The sequence below is a fragment of the Leptodactylus fuscus genome, chromosome 8, assembly GCF_031893055.1.
Source record: "Leptodactylus fuscus isolate aLepFus1 chromosome 8, aLepFus1.hap2, whole genome shotgun sequence".
Lineage (NCBI taxonomy): Eukaryota > Metazoa > Chordata > Amphibia > Anura > Leptodactylidae > Leptodactylus > Leptodactylus fuscus.
The window spans coordinates 15,696,591-15,712,656 of NC_134272.1; the positions used below are offsets into that span (position 1 = coordinate 15,696,591).

A 16,066-nucleotide genomic window follows, 5' to 3' on the forward strand; every position below is an offset into this window, starting at 1 on the left:
ACCCACAGTGATCTGCCGTTCTTCTGTTACACTTGAATCACAAGCATCCCGGGGGTTTGGGGGGGGGGGGGGATTGAATCTGCATGGATTAAGTAAATCAAATAACTGCAAATGCAGCAAAATTTTAGATGATTTATGAATAGAATGCTAAAACCACAGTATACACTGACACAAGCAGGAGGGGAGACAACGGGACTAGGGGGCCCTACTCTATAGATCAATGTTATTTCGGGTTAGGGGTTCTTTTTCCTCCTCATTGCCCTGGGTGGCCATTGGCGTCCTGGTATCACAGCTTGTTACCTGTCCCTTCCTGGTTGCTGAGATACCGGGAGGATATTAGAGGGCATCATTGTGCGCGGCAACACAAATCATTAATCATTTAGACAAGTTTGTCAACCCCTTGTAGAATGTCCCCGGTATTGGTATAGTATTCTGCGCAGCGGGGGAGGGGGAGCTGGCAGCGGCCCAGCACTGTAACTGTGTGGCGGCTTCAGTTCTTGCAGACCGGAGATGAGCGAGATTATATACATGTAGTATATAATGTATTTTCTTGTTTTCACCCTTTTTAATTATTTCTTGTATGGCTGCCACATTTTTTGGGTGGCTGGCGCCTACAGACAGATGCCGCCGCTCAGGTAGAACGCGGGGCCTGAGGAATGTACATTGTACACCGGCTGCGGCACGTAGCGACACGCTTCTCCATTCGCCGTATCTGCCGGAGACAATAAAACTGCTCATGTACAGTCTTAACCCCTTCACCGCCCGGGGGCAGCAATCATACAGGACGCCCTCTATTGGCGACGTGAAGCGGATTTTGCTAATAGGTAAACAAAAAATTTACCAAACCTATTTACTACAACTTTGACTGTCCTGATCTTAAAAGGCTACTAATGACTATAGGACCCTCAAATCGGTTCATAGGTCCTAGAACCAACTTACCCCAACCTCCAACCCTACCCTAAACTGGTACCAAGGATCCCTATTGTGTATATAGGATAGAGAAATTCCAACATGGCTGAAAGTTTGGCCAGTCAATGGTGGTGGCATGGAGCTGGCAGCGGGTACCGTACACTACAGGTTGTGGGTTGCATTAGCGCAGGGTAGCAACTCCTTCATGTTCGCCACTTCCCTTACACTGGTTATAGTGACTACGGCATAAACTACGCACTACAGACAGATAGGGAATGCTGGGAGTTGTAGTTCAACATCGCAGTTTTATAAGCGGCCACAGTTGACTTAACCACGTGAAAGCAGAGGTCTAGGACATGTCTGTATGTGCAACTGCTGAGTCTGCGTTTCGTCTTCTATCCTGGGGCACAGAATAACGTTACTGCTGAAATATTCCACCATCTGTCAGGAGGATGAAGCAGAGGTGAGACGTACACGTATCCTGCACACCCGGGAGAGGTAGGGGCCCCGCTGGATGAAGGAGACACCAGAGACACCCAATAGGGCCTGAAGGCAACCAAAAAACCTGCGCAAAACTAAAGACACCTCAGATTTATGGGTGTGAGCAACTTACAGAAACCTCTAGGATTAGGCCCCTATGGTGTCAGTGCCATACACTGGCTTAGGATGGGCAGATAGGTCATTCGGACGGGTCACTGCTGGAGGACACAGACCAATACTGTGCACATGACAGGTTAGAGAGGAGGCAGACTACCAGATTAATCCTACTAATCTAGTATAGGATCATTCATCATGTAGGTTAAAGGGACTTTCTATCGCTTTTATATATGATCGGAGGCGTTCAAATGGACCGTGATGCTTGAGTGCTGCCGTCGCCTACCCTGGCCCACGACATGTTAATCAGTCACATGGTACAACAGCAGCTCAGTTCCATTCAAGTGAATGAGGCTGAGCAGCAATACCAAGCATAACCAGACTATACAATGTTCAGCCACAGTGAAGCGGACGCGGTGTTTCCAACCCACTGATCTGTGACATCATACATTGAGACTCTATCAGAAGGATAGGACATCAATAGACAAGTCCCTTTAAGATGGCCATAAACCTTAGACAGTCACTTGCTTTTCTAACAGCCACACACGGACATGCAGCCTCAGTTGTGAGAGAATTATCCGCTACTAGACAGCGCTGGTGACAGTGCATCTCCTCCGGTGGCAAAACAAGCCGACATGTTAAAATCCAACATCGGCCATCAGGATTTCAGACGCCCCCATACACACGGGACTGTTTTCCGGACCCACCGACATCAATGGGATTGGCCAACACCCATCTAGAATTAGGCCTGCAGATCTTCACCCTTTCCAAGATGTCTGCTTGCTATCAGTGACTGGGAACAATTTTGTTTCCATCCATAAGCGTACAGACCCCATATTTCTCATCGCTGAGGGTTTGTTACAGTTGCATCCAGCCTAGACAATCGTCCATAAGTTAAATACATTAGTAGTATAACTTTGTTCCAATAGTTTGTTACAATGTATCGATGCAGGTAAAAAGTGTCAGCCTGCACTATGGAGAATTGTTCAGACTGGATACAGTTTTCACACCCCCTTATTAGACCTAGACGGTTTTTTTGCCTCTGGCTGCCACACTAATATTCCCATTTACAGAAAGCAAGCAGAGGTATGGTGAGAAAGACACGGAATATACTAGAAAGCTGCAGAACTTTCCATTACAGAATGATTAGGGTTACTTTCCATGTATACACCTCTGTATATAGCTATATACACCTCCAGGGAACTCTCGCAGGCAATTCTCATGGGCGCCAAGTGGAAAAAAAATCACCAGCATAGAAAAATAAGCGCCCAACACCATGATGACACCCAGGAAATGGCACACACAATGGTGCCCTATAACAACAGCGCGTAGCGAGCCGTAGAAGTAAACCTGATCCTCCGGCTCCTGTGAGGTTACTCCGTGGACACGGCCCCAACATGCCAGAAATAACACACAACATGTGACATTCCACCGGTACGGGGCTAACAGGACACAAGGCGATGGCGGCCGGCTCACTTACCATCTCATCCAGGGCGTAACGTAGCAGGCCGTGCTCGTACAGAATGAAGAATCTCCGCTGCCATTTCTGTGGAATAAAATTGAGGAAGAAGAAAGGATTAGCGCAAGAAACACAAAGCGAAGAGAGTAAATCCGCCGCTGACAGCAGAAATACACGCACGCCATTCATCCGTACACACCGTGCAAGCAGAGAGGGACATGAGACCTTGCACCTGGCTTCTATCATCCATTACTCTCTGTTATCAGCCATTTCAGGCTAGGGAAAGGATGACAATAGAACTGGTGAATACTATCTATTGCTCTTTGTTATCAGCCATTTCAGGAGCAGAAAGGCTAAGGGCTCGTTCACACGGGGCGGATTCTGATACCGAATCCACCTCAGAATCCGTCCCCTCACAATAGAGGTCTATGTAGACCGCTAGCCTTCTTTTTTGCGCTAGCGGTATGTTCCGGCTCACGGAAAAAAGCAGCGAGCTGCCCTTTCTTCAGACTGATTCCGTGGCTGAGAAAGCCGTGGTGTCCGCCTCGTGACAGCAGCGTCTGGACTAAGCCCATTCATTTGAGGCTACTCCGGAGCGGGAACAGCGGCAACAGTCGCGGCAAGCGCATTCTGGTCCTATTCTGACGCAGCTTCCCGCATCAGAATCAGGACCAAAATATGCAGTCCCGTGCCCCATGTAAGGCCTTAAAGTAGGACAGCGGAATACAATCTATTGATCCCTATTATCAGCCATTTCAGGCCACGTTGTGCTGTTCCCTTGGACAAGAGACAGGAAGTCTAGAAACCTTCCTTTCCTCATGGTCACCCCTATAGGTCACAACACTCAAGTGCAGAGCCCTGGGGGTCTCATCAATCACAAGAATAGGGTAGAGTGGGGGTCACACATATAGGCTGCAGCATCAGTCAACTCTAGCACTGTAGTCCCATAGAGACAAATGGAACGGGGGATGATCTCTGGAAGGTATAGGGATTACCTCCATCATTAGGGGGCACTATGGAACTCACAGTCCTTGGGTGGTGCAATGTCTGCTATCATCAGAGCTGTTCTAGTTCTATCTTATTAACCTAAGTTGGGGCGGTCAGCGGTCCTCTGTCCCCCATTGGTGGTCGCCGACAGTAAATACTACAGAGCTCCGAACAACACTGTCATCTTGAGGTTGAGCAGAAGATCGGGGGGGAGAAGCAGACACAGCACTTCAGCAGAGCCGCCTGGCAGGAGGCAGCGCCATACATCACCTGAATATTACTGCCAAGTGTCAGCAACTAGGAAACGTGCGTATGTCAGACAAGAGGAGCCGCGAAGGGGGTTAGGCCGAGAAGGGTGCGGAATATAGGGCCAAAATATAACATGTCATACGTAATGTAAAGGAACTGACACAGGGAAGGGGGGAGGACACTGAAGTGCCATTAGATAGTGCCTGGCAACGCTTACAGATGAGGTAGGTCGTGCCTCATGCCCCGCTGCCAACAAGCTCCTTGAGAGCCAACAGTCTCCTTGCGTGTAGAACGAGGCTGGATAATGATCTGCACAAATGTAACGCCGTGGCATTCGGAAAGAGGGAAAACTGCCTACTGTAAATGCAATCGACTGATCTATATTATTCTTGGAAAGTCGTCAGTTTCCCTAGAATAACCCCATTTTGCCTTTAGGGAGGAGGAGGATACAGCGAATGGTTTAACCCCACATCTGCCGCTGAAGAGGTTACCAGGACTGGGGTTTATGTCACCACCCAGCCGCTGCCGGCGCTCGCCCCCGTTGGCTGCTCTTTTGATGCCCATTTAAGGCAGCATTATCCAGGAGGCAAATTCTGCTCCAATAAACTTCAGCTTCAACTTTCTCCTACTTGAGGGAGCGGTGGGGGAGGGGGGAGAGGATCACCTGGTCACAGCGCAGGCTACAGCACATCGTTCTCTACATCATAACATAGTCCTCTCCTGCAGAATATCACTGGGTTGTATGTGCTCACCCAAACTATTAGCAGGGAGGGAGTGACGTCTTCTGTCACAGGGAGGCCATCCTCGCTACTGGCGGGCACACTACAGAGAACCTGAAGGGTTGTCGATTAAATAGGGAGGTGTCTTCCAATATGGACTATTATTGTTAGAACGGTAGATCAGAAAAGTTCCCCCAACTGCATCCCACAGATTACAGCCATCAACCTATGAGGAAGCTGGCAATAAGTGTGCAGTTTCTCTGCAACACCCCCACTGGAGAGACAAAGCATTACACCATGTCCATTGCAATCAAAGGGTTGTCTGTGTAAAGAAGGACAGGACAGGTCCTCCACAGAGAGAGACACTCTTTTACTGACTAATGGGCCCTATGACAATAGGTTTTCTAAACTAGACAACCCCTATAAGTTTTCCTTTTAAAGCTTTGCATTTCCAGGGTTGAAAAATTTGTCAAACCCTCAGCAAGACATTGACCTTCTGCAGGCTCCAAACCCGCAGAACAAGACAGGTTTTCTTCCACCTTCTAAATGGAGAAGTGGGTCCGGCATCACACACCGCACCATTCACTTCTATGGGAGTGCCAGGGAAAGCGGAATTACGGTGCTTGGCTATCTGTATTGCAATGAGTGGGCGTGCTGCCCGACCACCTTTCCATTCAGACCAGGGGTCAACACTCCTCTGTTCTTTTGATCGGTGGGTGTTTGAGCAGTTGGACCCCCACCAGTTTGCAAGTTACGCCCTAGTCTGTGGTTAGAGCATAACATCCCCAGACGGTAAGTCCCCTTTAAATAGGGCCAAAGAATTGTGTCAAAGATCCTTAAGTAGTGGTGTGACCAAATGAAGGCGACCTGAGCCCTCGGGATATGGTCACACAACGTCTTTACACAATCTCATATAGCTACCCGTGTCCTAAAACTAAGTAAGATATACCCTAGTATCTACCATCCATCTATCTATATGAAATTGCCTGAAATCAGTCTTAAAATACATTAAAGAAATACCCTAAATTTCTCTTACGTTGACCGCTACGAAGCCTCGGCCCCCTCCCCTACAGGCGCACTTTCTTCCATATAAGAGAATATTCTGCTCTGCTCTTATAGACCGCACTTCTTTTATTAAACCTTAATCAAAAGGCAAAGTCTCTCAGATCCTGCTGCTATTTTTGGGAATGACACAAGCTTCACACAACGTGTCGGAAGATTATGTTAGAGATAAACGAAAAAAAAAATCGCAGCATTTAACTGCCGGTGTGCTGGATCAGCGGCGGGCTGGAAACAACACGTCCGCTCTACAGCTATGTCGGTTTGGCTCCTGGGCCTGTTTGAAGTCGCCTCATCCCCCCAAATTATTGAGTTCTCTATCGGCTAACGTCTATATATAATGTGTTATTAAGCGATGAGATCAGAGACCGGAAAAACACGAGGCTGGACGCGATGGGATAATTCTCCGACCAGCGTCTCCAATGGGAACAGCGAGGAAGGAATTAACCCTTACACAATTGGTAGCAGATGTCCGAGAACAACATTCTCACACAAGACAAATCCCAACAGGAACAACACACATAATATACAGGATCTCCAGTCCTACTATGTACATAAATCTGATTAATAAAGCAGGCCCAGTCAAGGCAGGTCATGATGTGAACGCGGTCAGTGTGGCTAAACGGATGTCAGATGGTCTGGATGTCATGGACATCCTACCTAGAAGTTGTCAGATGGGGACATAAGGAGAAAGGCTGGGAATAAACTTCCTATGGCTTTAGTAATCAGATTTCCGAGAAATACATTGACTGTGATATTATCTTATCCTCTTATATGATGGCATATTACTAGGACCTGTATAGGTGGCCATACATACAGATAGCTGAAAAGTTATCCACCCTTAAATCCCATGCACATGCACACTTGGCACAACAGATGAACCTGCCAGACCCCTCCGGTTGAGGCACCCAACCATTTTCATTCCAACATCTGCCATCGGGACAACCCCATACACAGAGGATCATCCAAATTATAATGTAATTTGATTGGCTACTTTAAGAATAATCATTCTTAAAGGGGAACCAAACAAAATTCTTAAAGGGGTTGTGCCATTAAGGATACTTATCCCCTAGGCTGCTGATAGGGGTTAAGTGTCAGACTATTGGGGGTATGACCACCGGGTCCTCCAGTGATCAGGGGACCAAAAGTCAGTCCCCCTAAAGCTTCCAATGCGAGTGGGCTTGTGAGACCAACACTCCCTTCACTGCTATGGGGTAGCAGGAGCAGCCAGACAGTACAGTCACAGTGGCCCTATGGCAGTGAATGGGGCATTGGTCACACAAGGAGGAGGCATGGGGGGCCTTTAGTCCCCCATTCTCCATATCAATAAATGGTACCCAAGTCATTTTTAATGGAGCAACCCCTCTAAAGCCCCTTCAACTTTTTCACTGTACTGCAAGTGCCGATGAATAGGCCATCAGTTAGTCCCAGGGAAATCTTAGAACGAGCAGATCTCCAAAAAAAAGAGGATTTACATTAATTTCCAATGTAATGATGTGATAGATTTTAATCTGGTTTCCAGGCTTTATCCTATTCTTAAGATAGGTCATCAATTGAAGATTAGTGGGGTCCGACACCTTGAACCCTATCTGAAGCAGGACATATGACGTCATGTTCGTTGGTCACTTGACCTGCTCACATTTCGGTCCCATTCAAGTGAATGCGCTGAGCTGCGTTACCGAGCACAAACACTACACAACGTTTGGTGCTGCACTTCATATTCAGGGAAGAGGCCGCAGCTCTCACCCGAACCCTGTGGACCCATACAGCTGATCTTCCAGGTTCCAGGTGTCAGACCCCCCTGTTGATCCTCAATACAAACCTATACTAAGGATAGGTCATCAACTGATATACCCCCCCAAAAAAAAACAATAATAGAGTGTTTAGATGACACGTTTTACGTTTAGATAAAGTTCCTTCTTACCCGGGATCTGTGCATTGGATTGTCAAAATCAGTGCCCTCTGGTGCGAGCAGAAGCCATCCTCCGTAGATGGGTTTGGCCTGTAAGACACACAAGAAGTCATATTATAGGATCATTCAATTACTGAGGCCGACAGCAGACAAAGCACATGATTCAGATGAGCAAACATGAAGGAAAAGCCCCACAATCCTTCTACCAAGTCTTATCTGCTCCTGGGAAAGCTGAATGACTACCTATGTAACTTACATTAAACTGAAGGGCTGCAGCCCAGTGTCCTGAATGGCATTTACCATTACCATTCAGCAGTCTGGGAAATCTGGGTGACAACCAAGTCCTGGAGAGCCTGCTGGAAGGTGGTGGATTTCACCTGTATATACACATTAGATCGCAGGGCTGTTCTGCTCAGCGTTCTGTCTGCGCCTGGACTGGATCAGAGGTGACAGAAGCCGCCATCATGAGCCAGCTGGTGACAAGGAGAGAAAGGCCAGCGGGAAGTCCTGGGGTTAGTTTATACGTTACAGGAAGATCTGCCACAGTGATCCTGAGCAGCAGCCGCACACGCTCTGTGCTAGGTAACATAGTGGCTGCCATGTTTAGTACAGCACTGATCGCACAAGTCACCTGTTTGCAAAGAGTACAGTAAACCCCGGACCAAGCATATCAGATGCATCAGTCACCTCGGGGTCCGGCCCAGCACTGCATGACTATATAAGGGATAAGTGATGGGTGCGCAGAGTATAAACAGTTTACTTAAACCAGTCCCGACACCGCGGCGAGCAGAGCTTGTTAACATCACCCAGACATCACACAGACCCCCAGTGTTTTGGGCCAAGTTAAGGTTAGCGGCAGTTTTGTGGGGCTCGGCTGGAGGAGGACGGGTGATCTCTTCTCATTGTATGATCAATCTATGGACAGAAGATACACATTTCTATAGGGAACAGAGACCCTCCATATTAGGGCAACGCTAAGAGACCCGCTACACATCAATGTAAGAAGTGGCCCAATGGGGGATAAAAACAAAAGTGTCGAATAATGGGGCAGATTTCTTAACAGTGGTATACAATATGCCCAGACTGGCCCAGGGAACCCATCACATGGACATCTCAGCGCAGTGAATGGAAATCTACCCCAGTAATAAATATGTCGGGCCGTGGCATCCCTGATCCGCTCCTCTTGCATTTGTACATATGGTGACAATCACAGAAAGGGGGTCATGGCGCACATTTTGAGCAAGAGAGGTTCTCACCAAATATGCGCTACAACGTCATCGCTCTAAAGCAGAAAACTGGCATAGAAGATTGATACATTTTCCAGCATTTGCAAGATCTCTGCTTGCTGACTGTGACCTTCTCTGACATACAAAGCTGTTCTCCAGGACTATAGTAGTGATTGCTGCAGCCTCTTCACTACTGACCAAGCACAGCGCCATGCAACGTATAGTGTCTGTGTTTGGCATTGCAGCTCAGTCACTTGACCGAGACCGAGCTGCAGCATAACTATGTGAGCAATGGATATGGATGTCACTGGCCTGAGAAGAGGTAGTGGAGGTCAATATAATAGTCCCAGAAAATCCCTTTAAGGTGGACATACACTTTATATTGCTCTTTTGACTAAGTACTCCATATACATGCACACATGGCTGAGCCAAGAGATGGATGTCTACTGAACACGGAAGGGGTAAGATCTGCTGACATCTCTGACGGCAGCTTATCTCACGGAGAACAAAAGGATTGGGCACATTAAAATCCAACTGCCCAATCTTCATTGTCCCTGACATAACCTTCCAGGAGGACCCCAAACACAGGAGATAATCAATGGGTTTGAGGACCTCGCGGCACCCATGGCGCTTGAGGACCTCGCGGCACCCAATGTGCTTGAGGACCTCGCAGCAAAAACTTGAGGCTGCTCATCTGATTTCTTACACATGTGGAGAGTCATCAGATTTGCAGAATCCACAATTAATTCCCTGTATTAGATCTGTTACATGTGAACAGACCCTTGTATGAACAAGCTCTGAGACACTGTAACAACACAGTAGTCTGTTCTTACATTGTAGGATGGTTAAGGGTTAATGTATAAATCTTACACATTTTGTGATATTTCAGTCTATATTATATGCACAGAAATTATTTTTTTTCCACCATTTTTGTGAATTTATCAACAAACATTGATGCCATTTTTTGCTAAAGTAATACAGTGGTGAATCTATCTGTATTGATGTTCACCATTAGATCACGTGACTTCCCCAGACGACACACAAGACCGGGTAGATCTGCAGACCATCTTGCTCCAGCCTCCTTGGAGGAATTCGGGCCCTTTTGTATCGGCTTTTTTACCTGTGTCTCGAGTTACCTCGCCCTGGAAGCTCTGCAGGCTACAGGAGGGTATCAGGCTCACGGACCATGGCGGCACATTGTAACGCAGGACACAATGGAGGCCGCCATGTTGTGAGCGGACATTATATTCCTGTGAATGCTGCAGATCATTTCACCTGTCAGCGAGGCACAGAAGTCAACACGTCCTGGGAAAGTGAGAGTAAAAGGGGCCTGTAGTGTGCATAGGTCTAAGAGAATTTTAGAAGATTGACACTTGTTGTCAGTGAATACATCCAAGGACAGAAGACCTTACCACAGCTGAGGCTTTGTTACAACTGCAGAGAGTCCAAGACAATAAGTTAGACCAGACTGACGAATGTGTGACATTGACAGGGGATACAACTGTAACAAACCCTCAGCTGCAGCGCTCCCATTCACTTACACCAGGCAGAGATGAGCAAAGCCATGAGATATTCATATTACTGCACATTCACTCCAGACTAACCCTTTAAATCGGCCATAGATATGACATTCCCTTTAAGGGGAGTTTCTGGGATATTGATGATCTATCCAAATATCTGATCAGTAGAGATCCAACAGCCGGGACCCCCAGTTGAAGAGGCTGCAGTCTCTTCACTGAATACATGGTACTGCAGCTCAGCCCCATTCATTTGAATGGGACTGAGCTGCTGCCATTCCTTGTAACAGTTGTGACAGTACCTTCTACCCAGCCAATAGAGCACTGAAGACGTAGCAGTAGCGTGCCATGCGGTAAGTTAGCTCTGGTTTGTGATCCGGTTTCTTATAAGGGAAGCACTAGGTGTTTTAAGTATGTAAAGCCCATATAAAAAAAAAAATGCATCATGAAACTAATAAAATTTCTGCTTTTCTGTTGTGTGTGAACCCAACCTTATAGTACCGCTGCCTATACAATGTACCCTGACACTTAGGATCAGGCTTCATGGAGACATCTGGAGGCAAATGCAAATATTGGGGACAGGATGAGATTTTTTGGGGGGGAGGAAATTTAGCATATAAAGCCACAACGCCCAATGTGCTCCACCCCCGGCACTGATCGCAACAGATTTATAGACATGTCAGCTGTGGTGTTCACCTTCCATACATTGTCTATACAGGGAGGTGATGACAACGTTTATTAGGGTCGTGAAACGCTCCATTAATACCCCGGGAATATTTGTGAGGCATTTCATGGTCGCTTTATTGAAAGGGAGATCCATCCATTACAACCGCCCTATAACTCCTGGAATTACAGCCCCCATAATGGGTCAACGTCATAAAAGCCATTAGCAGTACGGCACTATAAGCGGGATAACAAAAGCGGAATCACAATGATGTCACATGGTGGCTAGAGACTAAAGTCACGTATATACTGATCTATACCAATGGTGATTTCCACCCAATGGGTTCGCCATATTGTACCTGCGCTGATACACTGTAGCGAACTATCAGGATAGAGCGATGTGTAATGCGGAGGTTTCTAGGATTATCAGGACTGGATACAATTGTAGCAAATAATAGAACATAAAAAGAATGGTCACATTCACTGACAAGAGGCGGAGATCTGGGTGCAAATCTGGAACGAAGCTGCAGAACCTCTTTACATTCCATCAGGTGACTATAGCCCCCTGTCTGTGTATGGGGCGCTGGCTTCGGACATCCTGATCCCCTCAGACGACAGCTGCCTGTCCACTTTTAGGAAGGTACAAAAACAACCAGAGAGGAAATCCCTGAGCGCGGGGTCTGACGGACAGGGCCAGGTTCAGCTGGGGAGCATCCTGGTCTCCCCCCTGACATACACACATATGTCTCACAGTCTAGCCCTGTAAACAGCCCTTCCAGCTCTGCTGCCCTGTAACATATCCCAGAGCCCCGCAGACAATGAGCAGCCGCTCTGGAGCTGACGTAATGTGTACGAGGCCGCACCGTACACTATATGAGTCAGGGCCAGAGCGGCTGAAAAAAATTAATATACAATTAATCTCTTTGCCGAGAGCTGCTGTCATCGGAAAACATGATCAGACCTCCAGAACAATGATACTGCGCACACAGTGAGGCCTACGCATTACATACCGGGGCCCAAAGGACGAAAGGGCCCACACCACCCCGGAGACAACTACACGACTGTCCTTAAAGGGGATGGATCGAATAATAAAAGAGAAGAGACCCCTCATTGTTTGGTATCCCGTCACGCCCTTTATTAGACCCCAGGGGCAATTCCTACCACCAGGGTTGTCAACTATGTGGATTTCTGTAGAATAGAGTCCTGCACAGGTTAATACCCCCCAAGGGAATCAGACCAAAATAAGCATATACAAGTATATATTATATAGGAAAGAAGAGAAGCTCCTATGATATATAGGTTTATAGGATAGAGAAGCTGAGCTCTGTGATATATAGGACTATAGGATAGTGGAGAGAAGCTGAGCTCTGTGATATATTGGGTTATAGGATAGAGGAGAGAAGCTGAGCTCTGTGATATATAGGGGTATATGATAGTGGAGAGAAGCTGAGCTCTGTGATATATAGGGGTATATGATAGTGGAGAGAAGCTGAGCTCTGTGATATATAGGGGTATATGATAGTGGAGAGAAGCTGAGCTCTGTGATATATAGGGGTATATGATAGTGGAGAGAAGCTGAGCTCTGTGATATATAGGGTTATAGGATAGAGGAGTTCAGCCATGTGATATATGGCGTTATTGATTATATAGGTTTATATGATTGGAGCAGGTAATGCAGAGCACTGTAAAAGGGGATGTCCATTATAAGAAAAAAAAAAACAACAGAAATGTTCAGATTTAGAAATTGTGTATGATGGGTATTCAGGCATGCTGGGAGTTGTAGTTTGGCAACAGCTGAAGAGCCCCAGGTATAGGGCATCTTATATAGGGGACAACCCCCATAGAAGTTCCTTTCACTGATGTAAACACAGAGGAGAATTGTAAATGGCCTTTTGCCTGGAGACCGGGAGTGACTGAGGCTGAAACCAAGTGACTGTGCTTTGTGTTTTCTGTCCCCATTAAAGTCCCCTGACAACGGAGTGTGACATGGAGACCGCGGCCCCTGGTGAATGCAGCCAGGCAGTAAATGCTCCATGTAACCAGAGGTGACCACCACCCCCAGCACTTGGCTCTCGGCCTCACCCGTGTGGAGTTTCTCATGTAGACCGTCATCCAGCAAAGCGGCAAAAAAAGGCTTCAGTGTATCCAGCCACTCATTAGATTGTGGCTCATAAAGGGTTAAAGCAGCCCCTCCCCCGCCTATTCACTTCTAGTATTGTGGGTTACTCTTTTACTTGCCTATGTGCACTTTAAAGGGATCCTCAGCCTAAACTTCCCTTTTTTTGCCTGAAAAATCTGATTAATAGTGCTGGCTCGGATGGGGACGGGGCGACTTCTGCGTTTCCTTCTGGCGCCTGTCCAGAGTGATCCCAACCACGAGAACTACTTATTAGATGAGCGATTGTTAGCTGCGTTTTCTATTGGGTTGTCTGAAGATGTCAGATTGCAGTATAGCCTGCCATGCTTTACACTGCAGCTCAGATTAATCATACTGATTGCTGGATATACTGCAGAAGGGGAGGAGCCTCAATATGGGGGTGGTACCTAATAAAGCAGCCATGGACCCAGCGCTGTGCAGGGCGAGGACTGTATATTTGCAACCTAAGGAAATAGTTCTGGTCCCTCCGCCTGATAGCCTGCAGGTTATGTGAGGTCCCTGGATTTAAAGGGCAACAACCGCCCACTGACAAAGGAATTAAGAGCATAGCGCTGATGGACTGAGCAGGAACCGCAGCTTTAAGGATGAATCAGTCCTGAGGCGCGGCGTGGTCTGAACCGATCAGCCAGGAAAGTGTCATCGTACACTGTCGCTGTTGTTATAGATCGGCTTCTCCCACCTCACAGTCCTGCTATTGCAAAACTACAACTCCCAGCATGCCCTGACAGCTATAAGGTAAACTGCAAGTTGTAGTTTTGCAAATCCTGGAGAGCAGCAGGGTAAGGAATCAGAATTCTACCTAAATCATTCTAATCACATCATATCCTCTAGTCACACCCAGAGCAGCATAAAAACCCTGCTGGCTGGCAGTAGCTAAAATCCTATAACGCAATAAGCTACTGCTGACACTACACAAACCTATTCAGTCATAGACCCACGTAGGCTCCTGCTGCTGCCTTGGCCTGGCCGGCCATGTATCACTACCCCCACCCCCTGAGGACATTGGTGTCACCCATGTATCACTACTCCCACCCCCTGAGGACATTGGTGTCACCCATGTATCACTACTCCCACCCCCTGAGGACATTGGTGTCACCCATGTATCATTACTCCCACCCCCTGAGGACATTGGTGTCACCCATGTATCACTACTCCCACCCCCTGAGGACATTGGTGTCACCCATATCCTCTGCTTCACCTGAGGCTCCCATTTCTACAGTAGCCACCCGTACCTGCTGCTGGGTAATAAAGCACTTAAGACGCCTCTGAAACCAATAATTATGCTAATCCCTGAACATTAAGAAACACTAATGGAGCGATCACCCTCGCCAAACCCAGGGAAGCCATAGTAACCCATGAGAGCACAGCCAGTGCTCAGACTGATCAAGTCTACGTGGGGGAATCACATATATAAAACCTCCACCATATACAGTAGATACATAGCGAGCAGTCCCCGGCTCCAGATCACCCAGTGTGAGGTAAAATAGGGAATTTTCTTAAAGGTTATCTATACAGAGGACTTAACCCTAGCACAGGTTATCATTGTGTGATCTGAAGGGTCCAACACCCAGGACCGGTGCTGATCAGCTGGTTGAGGTAGCCAAAGTGTTTGGGTAAGAGCTGTGACCGCTTCCTAAATACCAAGAACAGTGCCATGCATTGCATAGTGGCTTTACTTAGTATTGCAATTCACTTAGAGGAGTTACCTTCCTTCAAATTAGACTCCGGGTTCTGGCCTGGTTCCAATCCACATCAATGTCCACACCTATGTCCCCTGGGTCCCCATCCCTCATTCTTTATTATAGTCAACTAGTCCCCATAGCACAGTAAGAGAAGGATAACCTTTCTTAAGGCTATTCCTACGTGTATTCAGTTTATAGAATCCCTTTAAGCTCCTACAGTACTTCCATATACCTCATACAGAGGGTGCTGGATATTGTATACTGCAGGTATTTTGGCAGTTTCTGGGGAGTATAATATATATATCTATATCCATGTAATACTGAGCACAATATGGCGGTTCAGCGCGCACAGCATGGAAGCTTAGTGACCCCGATGTCCTGCAGGGAGTCAGATTTAGATACAGCGTTACTAATATATATATGTACTCCTATGCAGGGCCCTTTAATGACCGGTATCCTGATATCACAGCTGACCAAGGGCAACCTGACCCTTGTGTGAATAGTTACCTGCCTCACACCAGCATCTAAGGTGTTAAATATTTAAAGGCACTTAACCCATTAAGGAAAGAAAAAAAAAACTCTACAAGCGGAGAGCCAACATTCCCCGAGTGAGTCACTTGGCAGAGACTCATTAAAGCAATAAGATTACTGGTTACATCACCGCAGTGGATTACGCTGTTATGTCACCGGCCGGGGCCCACACAGAAAACCAAAGAACTTTGTGGAGACGCTGAAATCACAACTCAACACCCCCCCCCCCCCCCCCCCAAACTGAAGACGTTCCAGAGCAACAAACACAACTGCAAGATGGAGTCTCCTCCACGACGACGGGTCAGATCCATAAGAGCCAAAGGAACATGGAGCTCGCTGTCCTACATTGTCCTCTTAAAGGGATACTAACACCAAAGTGGTCAGATTAATAGTGCGGCCTC

At 47.2% G+C, this 16,066-nt stretch overlaps 1 protein-coding gene across 14 annotated transcripts in view; it reads right to left on the reverse strand.

The window, feature by feature from the left end:
• MPRIP (myosin phosphatase Rho interacting protein) overlaps nt 1-16,066 on the reverse strand; it is a 76,178-nt gene that overhangs the window by 54,738 nt on the left and 5,374 nt on the right. For all 14 annotated transcript variants that reach the window (XM_075285220.1, XM_075285221.1, XM_075285216.1 and 11 more), the window contains exons 2-3: nt 7,901-7,978; nt 2,984-3,049 (exon numbers count right to left, since the gene is read on the reverse strand). In XM_075285220.1, the coding sequence (XP_075141321.1) occupies nt 2,984-3,049; nt 7,901-7,978 (144 nt within the window). The remainder of the gene's footprint in view (nt 1-2,983; nt 3,050-7,900; nt 7,979-16,066) is intronic.